The 15308-nt window shown below is 42.3% G+C and overlaps 2 protein-coding genes across 3 annotated transcripts in view; both read right to left on the bottom strand.

The window, feature by feature from the left end:
• The window catches only part of LOC106565575 (testis-expressed protein 264), a 202354-nt gene extending 197111 nt beyond the window's left edge, over positions 1-5243 (bottom strand). Inside the window, exon 1 of the mRNA XM_014132849.2 lies at positions 4663-5243. Within this exon, the coding sequence (XP_013988324.2) occupies positions 4663-4920 (258 nt within the window). The 5' untranslated portion in view covers positions 4921-5243. The remainder of the gene's footprint in view (positions 1-4662) is intronic.
• A 756-nt stretch (positions 5244-5999) lies between these two features.
• Positions 6000-15308, bottom strand: part of fancd2 (FA complementation group D2) — a 28745-nt gene continuing 19436 nt past the window's right edge. For both annotated transcript variants that reach the window (XM_014132846.2, XM_014132847.2), the window contains exons 33-44: positions 13971-14081; positions 13746-13876; positions 13457-13556; positions 12825-12947; positions 12610-12703; positions 12370-12441; positions 11714-11752; positions 11533-11607; positions 8840-8914; positions 8369-8515; positions 7377-7463; positions 6000-6391 (exon numbers count right to left, since the gene is read on the bottom strand). In XM_014132846.2, coding sequence (XP_013988321.2) covers positions 6302-6391; positions 7377-7463; positions 8369-8515; positions 8840-8914; positions 11533-11607; positions 11714-11752; positions 12370-12441; positions 12610-12703; positions 12825-12947; positions 13457-13556; positions 13746-13876; positions 13971-14081 — 1144 coding nt within the window. In that variant the 3' untranslated portion in view covers positions 6000-6301. The remainder of the gene's footprint in view (positions 6392-7376; positions 7464-8368; positions 8516-8839; positions 8915-11532; positions 11608-11713; positions 11753-12369; positions 12442-12609; positions 12704-12824; positions 12948-13456; positions 13557-13745; positions 13877-13970; positions 14082-15308) is intronic.

Consider the following 15308-nt stretch of genomic DNA (forward strand, 5'->3'; position numbering starts at 1 on the left):
AATGATCCCCAATGATCCATCGCATCTCAAAAAAACATTTTGAACATACATCTGTAAAATGATGTAAAAAGTTTGGGTTGTCTTCCTCTCAGGCTTCCATGTCTTCTCCCTGGACCTCCTCAATGTCCATCTCTTGAACATCAGACCCTGAGGCCTCATCTTCACTGTCACTTTCCAATCTTGTTGAGGATGGCTCGTTGTCAGGCTCAGAAAGCCTCAAATTTTCCCAGATGGCCACCAATTTTTCAACCCTTGTATTGGTCAGCCTGTTGCATGCTTTGGTGTGTGTGTTCCCAAAGAAGGACCAGTTGCGCTCTGAGGCAGCTGATGTTAGTGGGATTTGGAAGATTGAGGCAACAGGAGAAAGAGCCTCAGATCCACAAAGTCCCTTCCCCCAGGTGGCTGATGAGATATGTTGGCACGACTGCCATATTGTATCTTCATCCCAAAGCCCTTGCTTGGAAGTGTACTTTGCCAGACTGCCAAGAACCTTGTCCTCATCCAGACCAAGGTGGCGAGACATGGTTGTGATGACAGCATAGGCCTTGTTGATCTCTGCACCAGACAGGATGCTCTTGCCAGCATATTTGGAGTCGAACATGTACGCTGTGGCATGTATGGGCTTCAGGCAGAAGTCTTCACGCTTTTTGATGCATTTCAGAACTGCAGTTTCCTCTGCTTGGAGCAACAGTGAAGTGGGCAGGGCAGTACAGATATCTTCTCTTACATCTGCAAGCAGAGTCTGAACATCAGACAGGATGGCATTGTCTCCCTCAATCCATACAACGGCTACTGCTATAGGTTTCAGGAGTTTCAGGCTGCTTACCACTCTCTCCCAAAATACATCATCCAGGAGGATCCTCTTGATGGGGCTGTCCATATCGGCAGACTGTGATATGGCCATTTCTTGGAGAGACTCCTTCCCCTCCAGGAGACTGTCAAACATGACGACAACACCACCCCAACGGGTGTTGCTGGGCAGCTTCAATGTGGTGCTCTTATTCTTCTCACTTTGCTTGGTGAGGTAGATTGCTGCTATAACTTGATGACCCTTCACATACCTAACCATTTCTGTGGCTCTCTTGTAGAGTGTATCCATTGTTTTCAGTGTCATGATGTCCTTGAGGAGCAGATTCAATGCATGAGCAGCACAGCCAATGGGTGTGATGTGAGGGTAAGACTCCTCCACTTTAGACTAAGCAGCCTTCAGGTTTGCAGCATTACCTGTAACCAGTGCAAATACCTTCTACGGTCAAAAGGCGATTGATGACTGCTTTCAGCTCATCTGCAATGTAGAGACCGGTGTGTCCATTTTCCCTTTTGTCTGTGCTCTTGTAGAATACTGGTTGAGGGGTGAAGATGATGTAGTTAATTATTCCTTGCCCACCAACATTCGACCACCCATCAGAGATGATTGCAATAGTCTGCTTTCTCTATGATTTCCTTGACCTTCACTTGAACTCTGTTGAACTCTGCATCCAGCAAATGAGTAGAATCATGTCTGGTTGGAGGGATGTATGCTGGGCAAATAACATTCAGAAATCTCTTCCAAGACACATTGCCTGTGAGCATCAGAGGTGAACCAGATGCATACACAGCTCGAGTAAGATATTCATCAGCATTTCTCTGACTACGTTCCTCCATTGAGTAAAAAAAAAACTTTGATTTTACGAGGACCATGAGCTGTTGCTATAGATAAGGTGTCTGATTCATAATTTTCACCTCGAATAGAAGTAGAGGGACTTTTGTCAGCAGGCTGCTTGTTGTGAGCGCTGAGGGAACTTTATGCACTTGGCCAGATGATTCTGCATCTTTGTTGCATTCTTCACATATGATTTGGCACAGTATTTGCAAATGTACACAGCTTTTCCTTCTACATTAGCTGCAGTGAAATGTCTCCACACATCAGATAGTGCCCGTTGACACTTTCCTGTAAAGATTTTTGAAAAATTAGTAACAAAAAAATGAATAATACAATTTTATGTAAAGATACATAGTTAAGCAGTTAGATTAAACAAATCAGTTGTAAGATAAATGGTTTTAAAATGAAACATGTATGGAAACAGGTGAATTAACATTCTAGTTAGCAGGCTCAAGCGAGCTAAAACCCACATGGTTGCAAAAACTAACTAGCAGAAATTGTTAACAAGTTAGAAATTATTTAAACACACTTTGCTGAAGGCTACTATTTACTAAATAACAGAAAAAAATCATGTATGTCATAAAATATATTCACCCCACCCAGTATTGTAATCAAAACTTACCAGAAAGCATGTAGTCCTTGGCTCAGACAGTGTAGTAATGTGGCCAGTAATGTGGCCTCAACAGCATCTTATTAGTGTTCAAGCTCTTGAGAATCAGCTGTACATGTGATGGAAGAGTGCAATGCACATGTGATGGAAGAATGCACTGTGCATGCAGAGGGTTGCAATTCCATTGAATTGAGGATAGTTTAACCCAAATATGCCACAAGACCTAGAATTGCCTTATGTGTATCCCACAAAAAAGGTTCACTGTTATAAGCTAACTTTCTGGAAATTTACCGGAAAGTTTCCGACCCTTTGCAACTCTACTATGGACTGACTTACAGAGATACTTTTGTAATCCTTTCCAGCTTTATGCAGGACAACAATTCTTAATTGTAGGTCTTCTGAGATCTCTTTTGTTCTAGGCATGGTTCACATCAGGCAATGCTGCTTGTGAATAGCAAACTCAAATTTTGTGAGTGTTTTTTATAGGGCAGGGCAGCTCTAACCAAAATCTCCAATCTCGTCTCATTGATTCGACTCCAGGTTAGTTGACTCCTGACTCCAATTAGCTTTTGGAAAAGTCATTATCCCAGGGGTTCACATACTTTTTCCATCCTACACTGTGAATGTTTAAATGATGTATTCAATATAGACAAGAAAAATACAATAATTTGTGTGTTATTAGTTTAAGCACACTGTGTTTGTCTATTGTTGTGACTGTAAGAATATGTTGAAGGGAGGGGAGGTCAAGAGGACTAGAACTAACGATCAATGGAAAGTTTTTTTTCTTTCTGTAATTGGGTCATATTGATCAATGTTTCAGAGACATGGGAGGAATATGTCTTCTGAAATAGGATACTTGTTATTTGGCTATTGGCTAGTTTTATTGCAAGGAATTCTAATTGGTCAACCACAGGCTAGGGCTGGGTTATAAAACTACACGCTGACCCTTTGTTCTGTGGAGCAAACCACAGTTGAGAACCACTGGAAAGCATCACTGAGGACAGGGGAGAATGACCATCTACCTCCCCGTATGATAGGTCCTCTTTGAATAAACCCATTTTCCTCCACCTGATTTCCTTTGGTGTTTGTGTTATTGAAGAATAGCATAAGTTGCTAACATGACGTAGATGAAGATCAGATCAAATGTATGCAGTAATCCAGGTCATTCCAAAGGGTTCACATACTTTTTTTTTTATTGCCACTGTACAATAATAAAATTCATTTCAAATCTCACTTTGTAACGCAACAAAATGTGGAAAATCCAAGGAGGTTGAATAGGCTACTTATGATACTCACTGTATACTTTAATTTCTCAAAGATATACTCATCTTTCATTTTGACACCCAATTTGACATGCTCCTATGAACTTCACGTGTTGCTGGGCATTCCCACGTGCTCATGGGAATGCCCAACACTCAAACGTCAGCGGCTGACAAAACACAATATCACTATCCTATCCAAACAATTTCTCTCTCTGCTACACCAGCAGCACAAAGCAATTCCCAAACCACAATATATGCAACAAAACCACCCAAACACACTAATTATATGCCTACACTGGGCCGTGTGCATCTCAGGTACAGGGTTGTCTTGCAGGAATTTCACATCAAACTTATCAACCTTTTGCATCGGTATCAATCTTTTGCATCTGTAGCCGTCTGCTCCTATTACCACTGGGTCACGAGTGTATCCAGACCATCCCATTGGCAACCCAGCCTGGGTATCATTAGTTGAGATTTCAGTAAACATCTAGCTCTAATAGGCAGCTGTTGTGTGGCTACCACATCTTTTTAACTAAACACCTGACCTTATGGGAGGAGTGAAGGAATGAGAAACACACAGCTGAATGGTGATCTATTTATAGGTGGTGCTTTACAGTACAGGACAGGTATACTGAAAAGAGAAACAAGGACATGACCAAGGACACTCCACAAACTATTGCTGTGTAAAGTCACTAAAACAGACACTGGCCTGGACTAGTTACTACACTCAAGCCAGTTTCTTCTCACAGCCAATGTGTCAGAATAAATTACCCTCAAGCTCTATAAGAGAGTGAACAGAAATGCATTCATACTGCAGTCAGGTTTAGTACTAGACTATATTTAGCATAATGGCATAAATTCTGTTTTTTCATCTGACTCCTGGGAGGATTTGCCCATACGGTCTGGTTGCCATGTTTTAGTCAGTTGCATACTAATGCCAAAGTAAACTGGAACCACAGAAGGGGGGAAATCATCAGCTGTGCAACGTGGCATTGGACAGCTGACTTTATTCATGCTCCCAAATCAGAATTCCATTCTGCTCTCTTGATTCAAGCTTTGTTCCTTTGAAAAGAGCTGAGAAATACATCTGAAAGTGAAGACAGTTTGATTATTCTCTCACACGTCAGCATGCAGTTCAGGTGTCTTACCTCTGTGGAGTCATCGTAGGACACACGGATGGTATTGAGCTTTGGCCCAATGCTGACAGCCTCGGTGAAGGCAGCACCACAGTCTTTATAAGGTCCCTTGTGAAGTTTGTAAGCAATGGTAACGTTTTTGATAGGAGGCGACCCTGTCTTGATATTAACCTCAGTGAACAGCCCAGAGTACACAATAGCTGCCACCACTGTTACAATCAAACACAATATAAGAAACACTATCAGAGCTAAAATAATAGAGTCAGACATTGTCACCACTAACGCTGCTCCCACTGATGCAACTCAACCCTTTCCCAGTGAAACGTTCCGTTCTGACAATGTCAAACCCTATGAAGTGTAAAGAGCCTCCTTGCTTGGGAAGCACGAGTTTGCGGACGGTCTACAAACCGAAACGTCATGAATCAGTTATTCACGATATTATTAAATAAAATGCATATGAATTGCTTGTGATGTAAAAATAACTTGTTTGCGTTTGTAAGATTTTTGGTGATAAGTGAAGGTAATTGCGGTCCCGCGATGCTGGCCGAATAGCTAAACAAGTCAACGTTAATTTCCCTAAACACAACATGCTTCCCGGATAAACCATCTAGGCTCGTATGAAGGGGTGTCCCTTTTTGATAAAGCGCGACATTTTGTTTAGCTTTAATCATAAAAACAATTACATTACATTTGTGCATTATTGTGTAAATTATTTGTACACTAGCAATTGCCTTGTTGGCTATTCCAGGTGATTTTCTTTTTAAATAGCTCGATAAATTACCACCGCATCCTCTTGCACTCTATGGTGTGGAAACGGTGTATGTCCCCTGAACAAGGAGCTGGGTACATTACTTACTACCGTTTCACGCAATCAATCAAGCTTGTCAGACTGGAAACAAGACTAACTTGTTCATTACTTGTATTTGAATGATACAGTAAATCACACTGTATCAGTTGATCCAGCATCTAGGGACCCAGTTCATAAACAAAATGTTAGTATGTCAACTTTTTTTCCTGTCAAAAATGCTAAGGCACTCTCATGTTTACAAACATTGAGGGGATTCGATTAAGCTGACCTGGGCACACAGGTAGGCTTAGTTAGTACAGGGTGAAAAATGTATCGGATTCAAAAAACTAAAGTAATGTATATTAAGCACGCGGAGTAATGAGTAGGATTCTTTGTTTTCCCATCCAAAAGTGATTGCTTTAGATAAAAACGCTTTATCTGCCTTCCCAATGAAGATCAGTTTGACAATTCAAACATATATGCAACTTAATATTAGGAAGTTGTTCATGTTTTTTTTACACTCAGTGTATCTTAAAAGGTAAATCAAACATCACTCAACAGCTTTCTGCAACATCAGAATTTTATAACATACATTATCTCAGTCTCAAACCTTAGTGTCTGAATCAGTTCAGCACTCCCTAATGCTGTTTGCAGCATTTATAACATTCACTAACATAGTGACCCCTCCTTCCCCAGTAATCCCCTAATAGTCTATTTTCTCAATGGCAGTAAGGCACTAGGAATCCCTTCTTTGTCCTCCCTGACCTATTCCTATCTGAGGGGGCAAAGGGATATGGGTTATGCAAGGTTAGAGTCTGTTGACACCAGGAGGTCACAGAGATGACAGTATTCCTCCACGTTGTCCTAATCATCCGAGTCATCTGTGATTTCATCATCGTCCCCCTCTGCCTTCCGGTTGCCTTTCTTCTTCCCATCGGAGTCGCTTTCATGGGCCTAAAAGAAACAGTAAAAATTCTAAATCTCTGGTGATTCTGCCACAGCAGGGCTTTGGGCTGGAAAACATCTCCCTTTGCAAGCAGATTAAGCTAGGGAAGTACCTCTGTGTGATAAACAAACAGAGCAGTGTTTTAAAGGGTTACTGTACAACAGTGTTAACCAAATCCAGTCCTACCCCCAAAAGCACACTTTATTGTTGTAGCCTTGTACTAGCACACCTGACTCAACTGGTCTACGAATCAATGAGTTGAGTTTGTCTGGGGCTAAAAAGAAAGAAAAAATGTATATATTTTTTTTTTTAAGTGTTGGGGGTACTCGAGGACTGGACTTGGGAAACACTGCTGTACAGCAAATCTCCCAACTAACAGCAGGGCTCAGTGCTCCTGAACGTGCCTCACTGTTGTTTCCTAGATCTTGCCAGTAATAATTAACCAGGAACAGAAACAATACAATTTAATCTTAACAGCCCAGTGTTCCACACACAGCTTCCCATTTCCCTATCAGCTGCCTGTAAACCTCAACGTTACATAAGGATGCATAGTCACTTTACTCCTACCTACATGTACAAATTACCTTGACTAACCTGTACCCCTGCACATTGACTCGGTACCTGTACCCCCTGTATATAGCCTCGTTATTGTGTTACTTTTTACTTAGTAAATATTTCCTTAACTCCATTTCTTGAACTGCATTGTTGGTTAAGGGTTTGTAAGCAAGCATTTCACGGTAAGGTCTACACCTGTTTTATTTGGCGCATGTGACAAATAAAATTTGATGAGGATCCTCTACAAATCTACCTATTCTTGGGATTGCAATAGACAGAAAGCTTGCAGAAAATTAAAGGTTAAAAAACAGCTTTCGTCTCTTTTTTAATGGGAATTTAGAACATTGATACTTCTTTGATTGAAACACAAAGATAAATGTAATTGCTAAAATAATTTAACTCAATACAGTAGCTTTAAAAGTCAATTATGGCCTGTACCTCATCCTCTGACTGCTCCTGAGGAAGCGGGGAGCCTGCCTCCTCCTCATCACTGCCCTGTGAGTGCTGAGTGAGGATCTCTTCACCCTGCAACACAAAGGAACATGGCAAAATGTGAAGAATAGCCTTAGATGAGCTATAAAACAGTACATTTTTCTCTCTTCCCCATGGCAAAATGTGTAATTGCAGGAAATTAGCTTTAAAACTGCAAAATTCTATTAGACTCATGACAAAATGTATAGAATAGCATAAAACTGCACATTTTCTCTCTGCCCCATATCAAAACGTAGGTGCTGCCTCTACTCCACTCAGCCCATAGACAGCCACAGTCTATTCGCGCCCCTTCCCCACTAATTTCAGTCAGAGGATTGGCCAGTCAGAGGATTGGCCTCCATTCTCATTGGGTGAGAGCACTGTCCATCTAGCTCAGATTGAAGAAGAAAAGATGGTGCGTTCGTTCTGGTTTTCCACATTGTCTGGAATAATTTTGGGGCTGCTCGATCAAGTTTAACAAGATGAAAACGCCGCTGGCGCTGACCCTGGACCGCTGGCAGGCTAAAACGAACACACCAAAACAGTACCAAGTCGTCTGCGCTTCTTTCATTGGAAGGAAAACTTTCAGAATGACAGAGTGGATGCTGAGAGAATACGGTCTGGAACCAAACTCGGGAGTCTTTGTCCATGGTATGTTCACACTCAATTACTATATTTAAACATAAGGTAAGCAACTATAATAAAACTCACTCTTCATCTTTTGTGTCTTAATATTTCCCTTGAAATAACTTCATTAATTACTTATCCTTTCACTGTTTTAAAGTGTAAAAAAAAATATTACAGGGGAGGACCCCCGTCTACAATTTGTCCCCCACAATATCTATACCACAATTTCACCCTTGACACAAAAAAACACACACACACACACACACACACACACACACACACACACACGATAAGACCCCTCTCAGTGCAGCAGCCAGTGGCCCATCCAGTACCTTGAGGTCTCTGTTCTTGAGGTTACCCAGCCAGAAGGCCTCCTGACAGTGGTTGAGGGTGAGCATGGCCTTCACTCTGTACACAAACTGCTCCAGGCTCTTCTTCAAGGCTGGCACATGGTTGGTCAAGGTGGTGTCCTGGCGGATCTGGGAAACAACACCACAGGTCGCCACACACAAATAGTATGACAAAACATGCCTTTTCATGTCACACACATCCTCATAATCAAGACTTCACACCAAAAAAAATAATAAACAAAAAAACAACACACACACACACACAACACACATACACACACACATACATACATACATACAAAAATAAAACACAAACACACATACATACATATATATATATATATATACATGGAATCTCAAAATGGATGCAATTCTGTCTTCATTTGTTGGCTAGCGTCAATCACACAGGTTTCTGTGGCGAGGACAGGAGCAGTGTTGGAGGCTGGGTTGTACCTTGGAGTGTCCACACATGTGGTGGAGCTGCCTGGTGCTGAGCTGGAAGGTCTTCAGCAGGCTCTGGACATCCTCCTGAGACAGAGCGGACACACACAAACAGTCACACCAAACTACACTGAACAACCGCAGGACTGATTATTTTAAAGTTGTAGATTTATTGTGTTGATGGATTTCTGTTGGATTATGTATTTATTAGAGCTCTGCTACCCGACATTATACGTTGGAGTAAGGGCCTGTTTTCTTCATCAATAACTAGGGTACGGACAGGGCTCGGGTATCACTAAATTGACCACAAACATTTTGAAGCTGAGCCATTTACTCGTGCTCTGCTGCGTAGTACAATCATATCTGACAAAGATCATAACATGGTGTCATAAGTGCTTCAACCTTGTCAAAAATAACACGAGAGATTATTTCACAGAAAATAATGTTCCTTGAGTTGAGAGTGATGAAAAGTAGCTAACAGCTACAGTGGAGGAAAAAGTATTTGATCCCCTGCTGATTTTGTACGTTTGCCCACTGACAAAGAAAGGATCCCTGTGGCCTTCCCTGTGGCTCAGTTGGTAGAGCATGGTGTTTGCAACGCCAGCATGGTGTGTGCAACGCCAGGGTTGTGGGTTCGATTCCCACAGGGGGCCAGTACAACAAAAAAAATAATGCATGAAATGTATGCATTCACTACTGTAAGTCGCTCTGGATAAGAGCGTCTGCTAAATAACTAAAATGTAAAAAATGGATCAGTCTATAATTTTAATGGTAGGTTTATTTGAACAGTGAGACAGAATAACAACAAAAAAATCCAGAAAAACACATGTCAGAAATGTTATAAATTGATTTGCATTTTAATGAGGGAAATAAGTATTTGGCCCCCTCTCAATCAGAAAGATTTCTGGCTCCCAGGTGTCTTTTATACAGATAACGAGCTGAGATTAGGAGCACACTCTTAAAAAGGGAGTGCTCCTAACCGCAGCTTGTTACCCGTAAAAAGACACCTGTCCACAGAAGCAATCAATCAATCAGATTCCAAACTCTCCACCATGGACTAGACCAAAGAGCTCTCCAAGGATGTCAGAAACAAGATTGTAGACCTACACAAGGCTGGAATGGGCTACAAGACCATCGCCAAGCAGCTTGGTGAGAAGGTGACAACATTTGGTGCGATTATTCGCAAATGGAAGAAACAGAAAAGAACTGTCAATATCACTTGGCCTGGGGCTCCATGCAAGATCTCACCTCGTGGAGTTGCAATGATCATGAGAATGGTGAGGAATCAGCCCAGAACTATACGAGAGGATGTTGTCAATGATCTCAAGGCAGCTGGGACCATAGTCACCAAGAAAACATTTGGTAACACACTATGCCGTGAAGAACTGAAATCCTGCAGCGCCCGCAAGGTCCCCCTGCTCAAGAATACATATACATGCCCGTCTGAAGTTTGCCAATGAACATCTGAATGACTCAGAGGACAACTGGTGAAAGTGTTGTGGTCAGATGAGACAATCAGCAGGGGATCTTTGACATCAACTCAACTCGCTGTGTTTGGAGGAGGAGGAATGCTGCCTATGACCCCAAGAACACCATCTCCACCGTCAAACATGTAGGTGGAAACATTATGCTTTGGGGGTGTTTTTCTGCTAAGGGGACAGGACAACTTCACCGCATCAAAGGGACGATGGACGGGGCCATGTACTATCAAATCTTGGGTGAGAACCTCCTTCCCTCAGCCAGGGCATTGAAAATGGGTCGCGGATGGGTATTCCAGCATGACAATGACCCAAAACACACGGCCAAGGCAACAAAGGAGTGGCTCAAGAAGAAGCACATTAAGGTTCTGGAGTGGCCTAGCCAGTCTCCAGACCATAATCCCATAGAAAATCTGTGGAGGGAGCTGAAGGTTCGAGTTGTCAAACGTCAGCCTCGAAACCTTAATGACTTGGAGAAGATCTGCAAAGAGGAGTGGGACAAAATCCCTCCTGAGATGTGTGCAAACCTGGTGGCTAACAACAAGAAACGTCTGACCTCTGATTGCCAACAAGGGTTTTGCCACCAAGTACTAAGTCATGTTTTGCAGAGGGGTTAAATACTTATTTCCCTCATTAAAATGCAAATCATTTTATAAAATTTTTGACATGCGTTTTTCTGGATTTTTTTGTTGTTATTCTGTCTCTCACTGTTCAAATAAACCTACCATTAAAATTACAGACTGATCATTTCTTTGTAAGTGGGCAAACGTACAAAATCAGCAGGGGATCAAATACTTTTTTTCACCCCGCTGTATCTCATGTCTCTTCAGTGAGCAGATTCCCAAATGGAGCCGCTGCTATGGTTACTCACAGATTCAGAGCTGCCATGAGCTGAGCACGTGCAGAGTGAACAGCATGTAGGGAGCGAGTGACAGAGAGGAACAGCCAATGGATTTACTAATGGAGGAAGTTATTTCTGATTTTGGGCAGGGCCTTTAATTTGGCAAAAGCAATCGGGCCTGGGTAGGGTAGGACCTGAACGACGCGGGCATGGGTAGGGCTCGGGATTGAAATTCATGCCCGTGCAGGGCTCTAGTATTTATGACTACTATAAATTGAGTCAAATAATTCAACATGAGCTGCTATTGACACCATGTAATGTTTCCTTATTTAATTTGAAATAAACCATTCTCTTTAGTATTTTTCCCTCAGTCTTTTGGCTTATACCTTGTGCTTTTTAAAACTGAAATCCAACAATGGCATTCCCAGCTTCAGGAAAGACTCCAGGAAAAGACGGCCATACTAGCAACAATAACAACATAAAAAGACAATTAATATAATATCATTAGTTATGGAATGTGTCTGACAATATGGCAGGCAGAGGAAATGCCAAGGTGCTGAGACTCACCTTCAGGCACACATTGAGCACTGGTCTGTTGTCAAACACCTGACGAGGGAAGATGGAGACATTAGATTACACACATTACATATAGCTTCTCAACACCCAAACCCAGCCAGCCAGTTCACATGCACACAGCCCTGCACATGTACACACTGGGCACATGGAGCCAGCAGAGCATGACAGATGTCTTAATCTCCCTCCATCCAGAGTGTGTGTTGGAGAGGCAGAAAACATGTTGACATGCTTGTCATTTAGGGCTGGGACAATACCAGTCCCGCGATACTCGTTAGTATCTAGGCAAGGAAACAAACCACGGTGCAGATTTAGGAAAACAGCCCTAATGTTGGAAACAAACATTATATTGTCATCCAGAGTCACATGTATTTATTGTCCAAGCTACAGCACACAACATGTTACATACAGCAGGACCAAAGATTTGATCTGCTTCGTGGTTTCATTTGTGTCATGGAAAAAAATATTCCAATACTTGTATCGTCCCGGCCCTATTGTCATTTAGTGTGGGCATAGTCATCTAAACGCTGTTTCCAGCCATGCATCTTCCAAAGTGAATTGAACAATCATAACACATATTAGACACATCATGTGTTTGAATAAGGCTTAACCCATTCATGACTAGCTCCCAGTGTAAACATACTCAGTACCTTAACCAGGTTGACCAGGATGTGGAAGTCTCTGACAGCCAGGTTCCATGTCAGCAGCTTCTCACTCGTCACCTGGACACAGCAAAGGGTTAATAATGTCCCTATATAAAAAAATCACACACAAATGCTTGCTGAATGTGTATCATAGTCACTGCACGATGGCTGCTAGCACCACCTTGCTCCACTGGCAGTTCCTCTGTTTTTGTCTGTGAATGTGCGTCCTGTTGGGTAACTGTGTACCTCAGTGCTGTCGCTGTTTCTGCCAGGGGGAATCTTCCTCACAGCCTTCTCCAGCACTCCCATCATTCCCTTATAGAACACCAGGAACGTCAGCCTAAAGAGAGAGAGGGACAAGAGAGGGAAAAAAAAGAGGGGAACAAAGGCAAACAGGGCACTTGTATGTAGAGGTCAGGAGAGATAGTGATAGTAATACACACATATGTACCAGCATCTACCTGTTGAGAGTGGGCCAAGTTCTAGAGCTGGCACCTTTGGCCGAGTTGAGGAGCTCAGGGATGCCCTCTCCAGCTATCTCCTCCACCGCCTTCAGAACATCATCAGTGTGCTCCAGGTAAATACTACAGAGAAGGGGAGTGTAGAGGAGAGGAAGGAACTAAAACATCATGAACACCATGAATATTATCTTTCACCTTACAATAGCAGTAGAAGAGCTGCAATAAATTAGGTTACAAGACTGTTGGGACTCCCCTATAGAGTAAATGACCCTTTCCAGTGTTTGTGGTATACTGACATGGCATGGCCACCTTAAAGGGATACTTAAAAGGGATGTATCTACTTCCCCAGAGTGAGACAAACTCGTGGATACCAGCTTTATGACTCGGTGTCCAGTACTAAGGAAGTTAGAGGTAGTTTTGTAAGCCAATGTTAACTAGCACAATCACGAAGTCAGTTAGCAATTGCGCTAGCGCTAGTTAGCAACTTCCACTCAATTGCACGCAGACATAAAAATGGTATCCACGAGTTAATCTTACTCTGGGGAAGTAAAGGCCCTCATTGCCAAATCCCAAAGTATCCCTTTAATTTATTAATCTGCTCTACATGATCAGTGAATCCTTGTGAGACACACCTGAGGAGAGTTTGGAGAGTCTCGTTGTGTTTGGGTCCTTTCTCTCGGTCTCCGCTGGTAGTCCCCCACTCCTGGCACAGGAACCGCCGGGCTAGGGTTGCTAGAGGGAGAGACCGTTCTATGCTGAACTGATCCTCATTGAAAATGCCACTTTACAGAACATCAATAAATCTTCAGAATTCACTGGATTGTCATAGAATTGATCCTGATAAAGTCAATTTTACAGTTGCATCAATCCTATAGAAAAAGATAGTGTGTGTGTGTGTGTGTGTGTGTGTGTGTGTCTCACCAGTCTGCTCCCTGTATGTAGCCTGGTGCCCTCCTCTATCAGCCACAGTGCTAAGCAGCTGGGACAGACACAGAGCTATGCTGAGGCTAGGAACCGTGCTGTGGAAGTTCAGCAGGTACTCAAAGCTGTGTCTGGAGACCAGAGACAGGGGAGAACAGTTATACCATACTGTGCACGCACGCACGCACACCTGACTGATCTGACAGGGAATGTTTCTCCACTCACTTGATGAGCTGGTCCATGGTCAGTTCAGGCCCTCCCTCTTTCAAGCGGCCAGCCAACACTCCCAGAGTCTTCTTCAGCAGGCCACGGTGCTCTGGCTGGGAGAAACCAGACCTGACAAACAGAGACTAGTGTGATTCACAAGAACTACTGATACAACTGACAGGACCATAGGCTACAGCGACCAGATCCATAGAGTTGGAAAAACCTGTCCTGGAGAGACAGTGTGTGCAGGTGTTGTTGCAGCCCACTAACACGCCTGATTCCCAAATGTTGAATCAGGTAAAGTACATTCGGAAAGTATTCAGATCCCTACACTTTATCCACATTTTGTTACTTTACAGCCTTATTCTGAAATTGATTAAAAAAACAATTTTTATCCTCATCAATCTACACACAATAAAATTCCAGAAAATTATGTCATGGCTTTAGAAGCTTCTAATAGGCTAATTGACATCATTTGAGTCAATTGGAGGTGTACCTGTGGATGTATTTCAAGGCCTACCTTCAAACTCAGTGCCTCTTTGCTTGACATCATGGGAAAATCTAAAGAAATCAGCCAAGACCTCAGGAAAAAAAGTATAGACCTCCACAAGTCTGGTTCATCCTTGGGAGCACTTTCCAAACGCCTGAAGGAACCACATTCATCTGTACAAACAATAGTACGCAAGTATAAACACCATGGGACCACACAGACATCATACCGCTCAGGAAGGAGACGTGTTCTGTCTCCTAGAGATGAACGTGCTTTGGTGCGAAAAGTGCAAATCAATCCCAGAACAACAGCAAAGGACCTTGTGAAGATGCTGGAAATGGGACAAAATTCACCCAAGTTATTGTGGGAAGCTTGTGGAATGCTACCCGAAACATTTGAACCAAGTTAAACAATTTAAAGATAAAGCTACCAAATACTAATTGAGTGTATGTAAACTTCTGACCCACTGGGAATGTCCACTGGGAATGTGATGAAAGAAAAGCTGAAATGAATAATTCTCTCTACTATTATTCTGACATTTCACATTCTTAAAATAAAGTGGTTATCCTAACGGACCTAAGACAGGTCTTTTTTTAAGACTATTTTTTGCTAGGATTAAAATGTCAGGAATTGTGAAAACTGAGTTTAAATGTATTTGGCTAAGGTGTATGTAAACTTCCGACTTCAACGGTACAGTGAGGGAAAAAAGTATTTGATCCCCTGCTGATTTTGTACATTTGCCCACTGACAAAGAAATGATCAGTCTATAATTTTAATGGTAGGTTTATTTGAACAGTGAGACAGAATAACAACAAAAAAATCCTGAAAAACACATGTCAAAAATGTTATCAATTTATTTGCATTTT

Source organism: Salmo salar, chromosome ssa12 (genome assembly GCF_905237065.1).
Source record: "Salmo salar chromosome ssa12, Ssal_v3.1, whole genome shotgun sequence".
Classification (NCBI taxonomy): domain Eukaryota; kingdom Metazoa; phylum Chordata; class Actinopteri; order Salmoniformes; family Salmonidae; genus Salmo; species Salmo salar.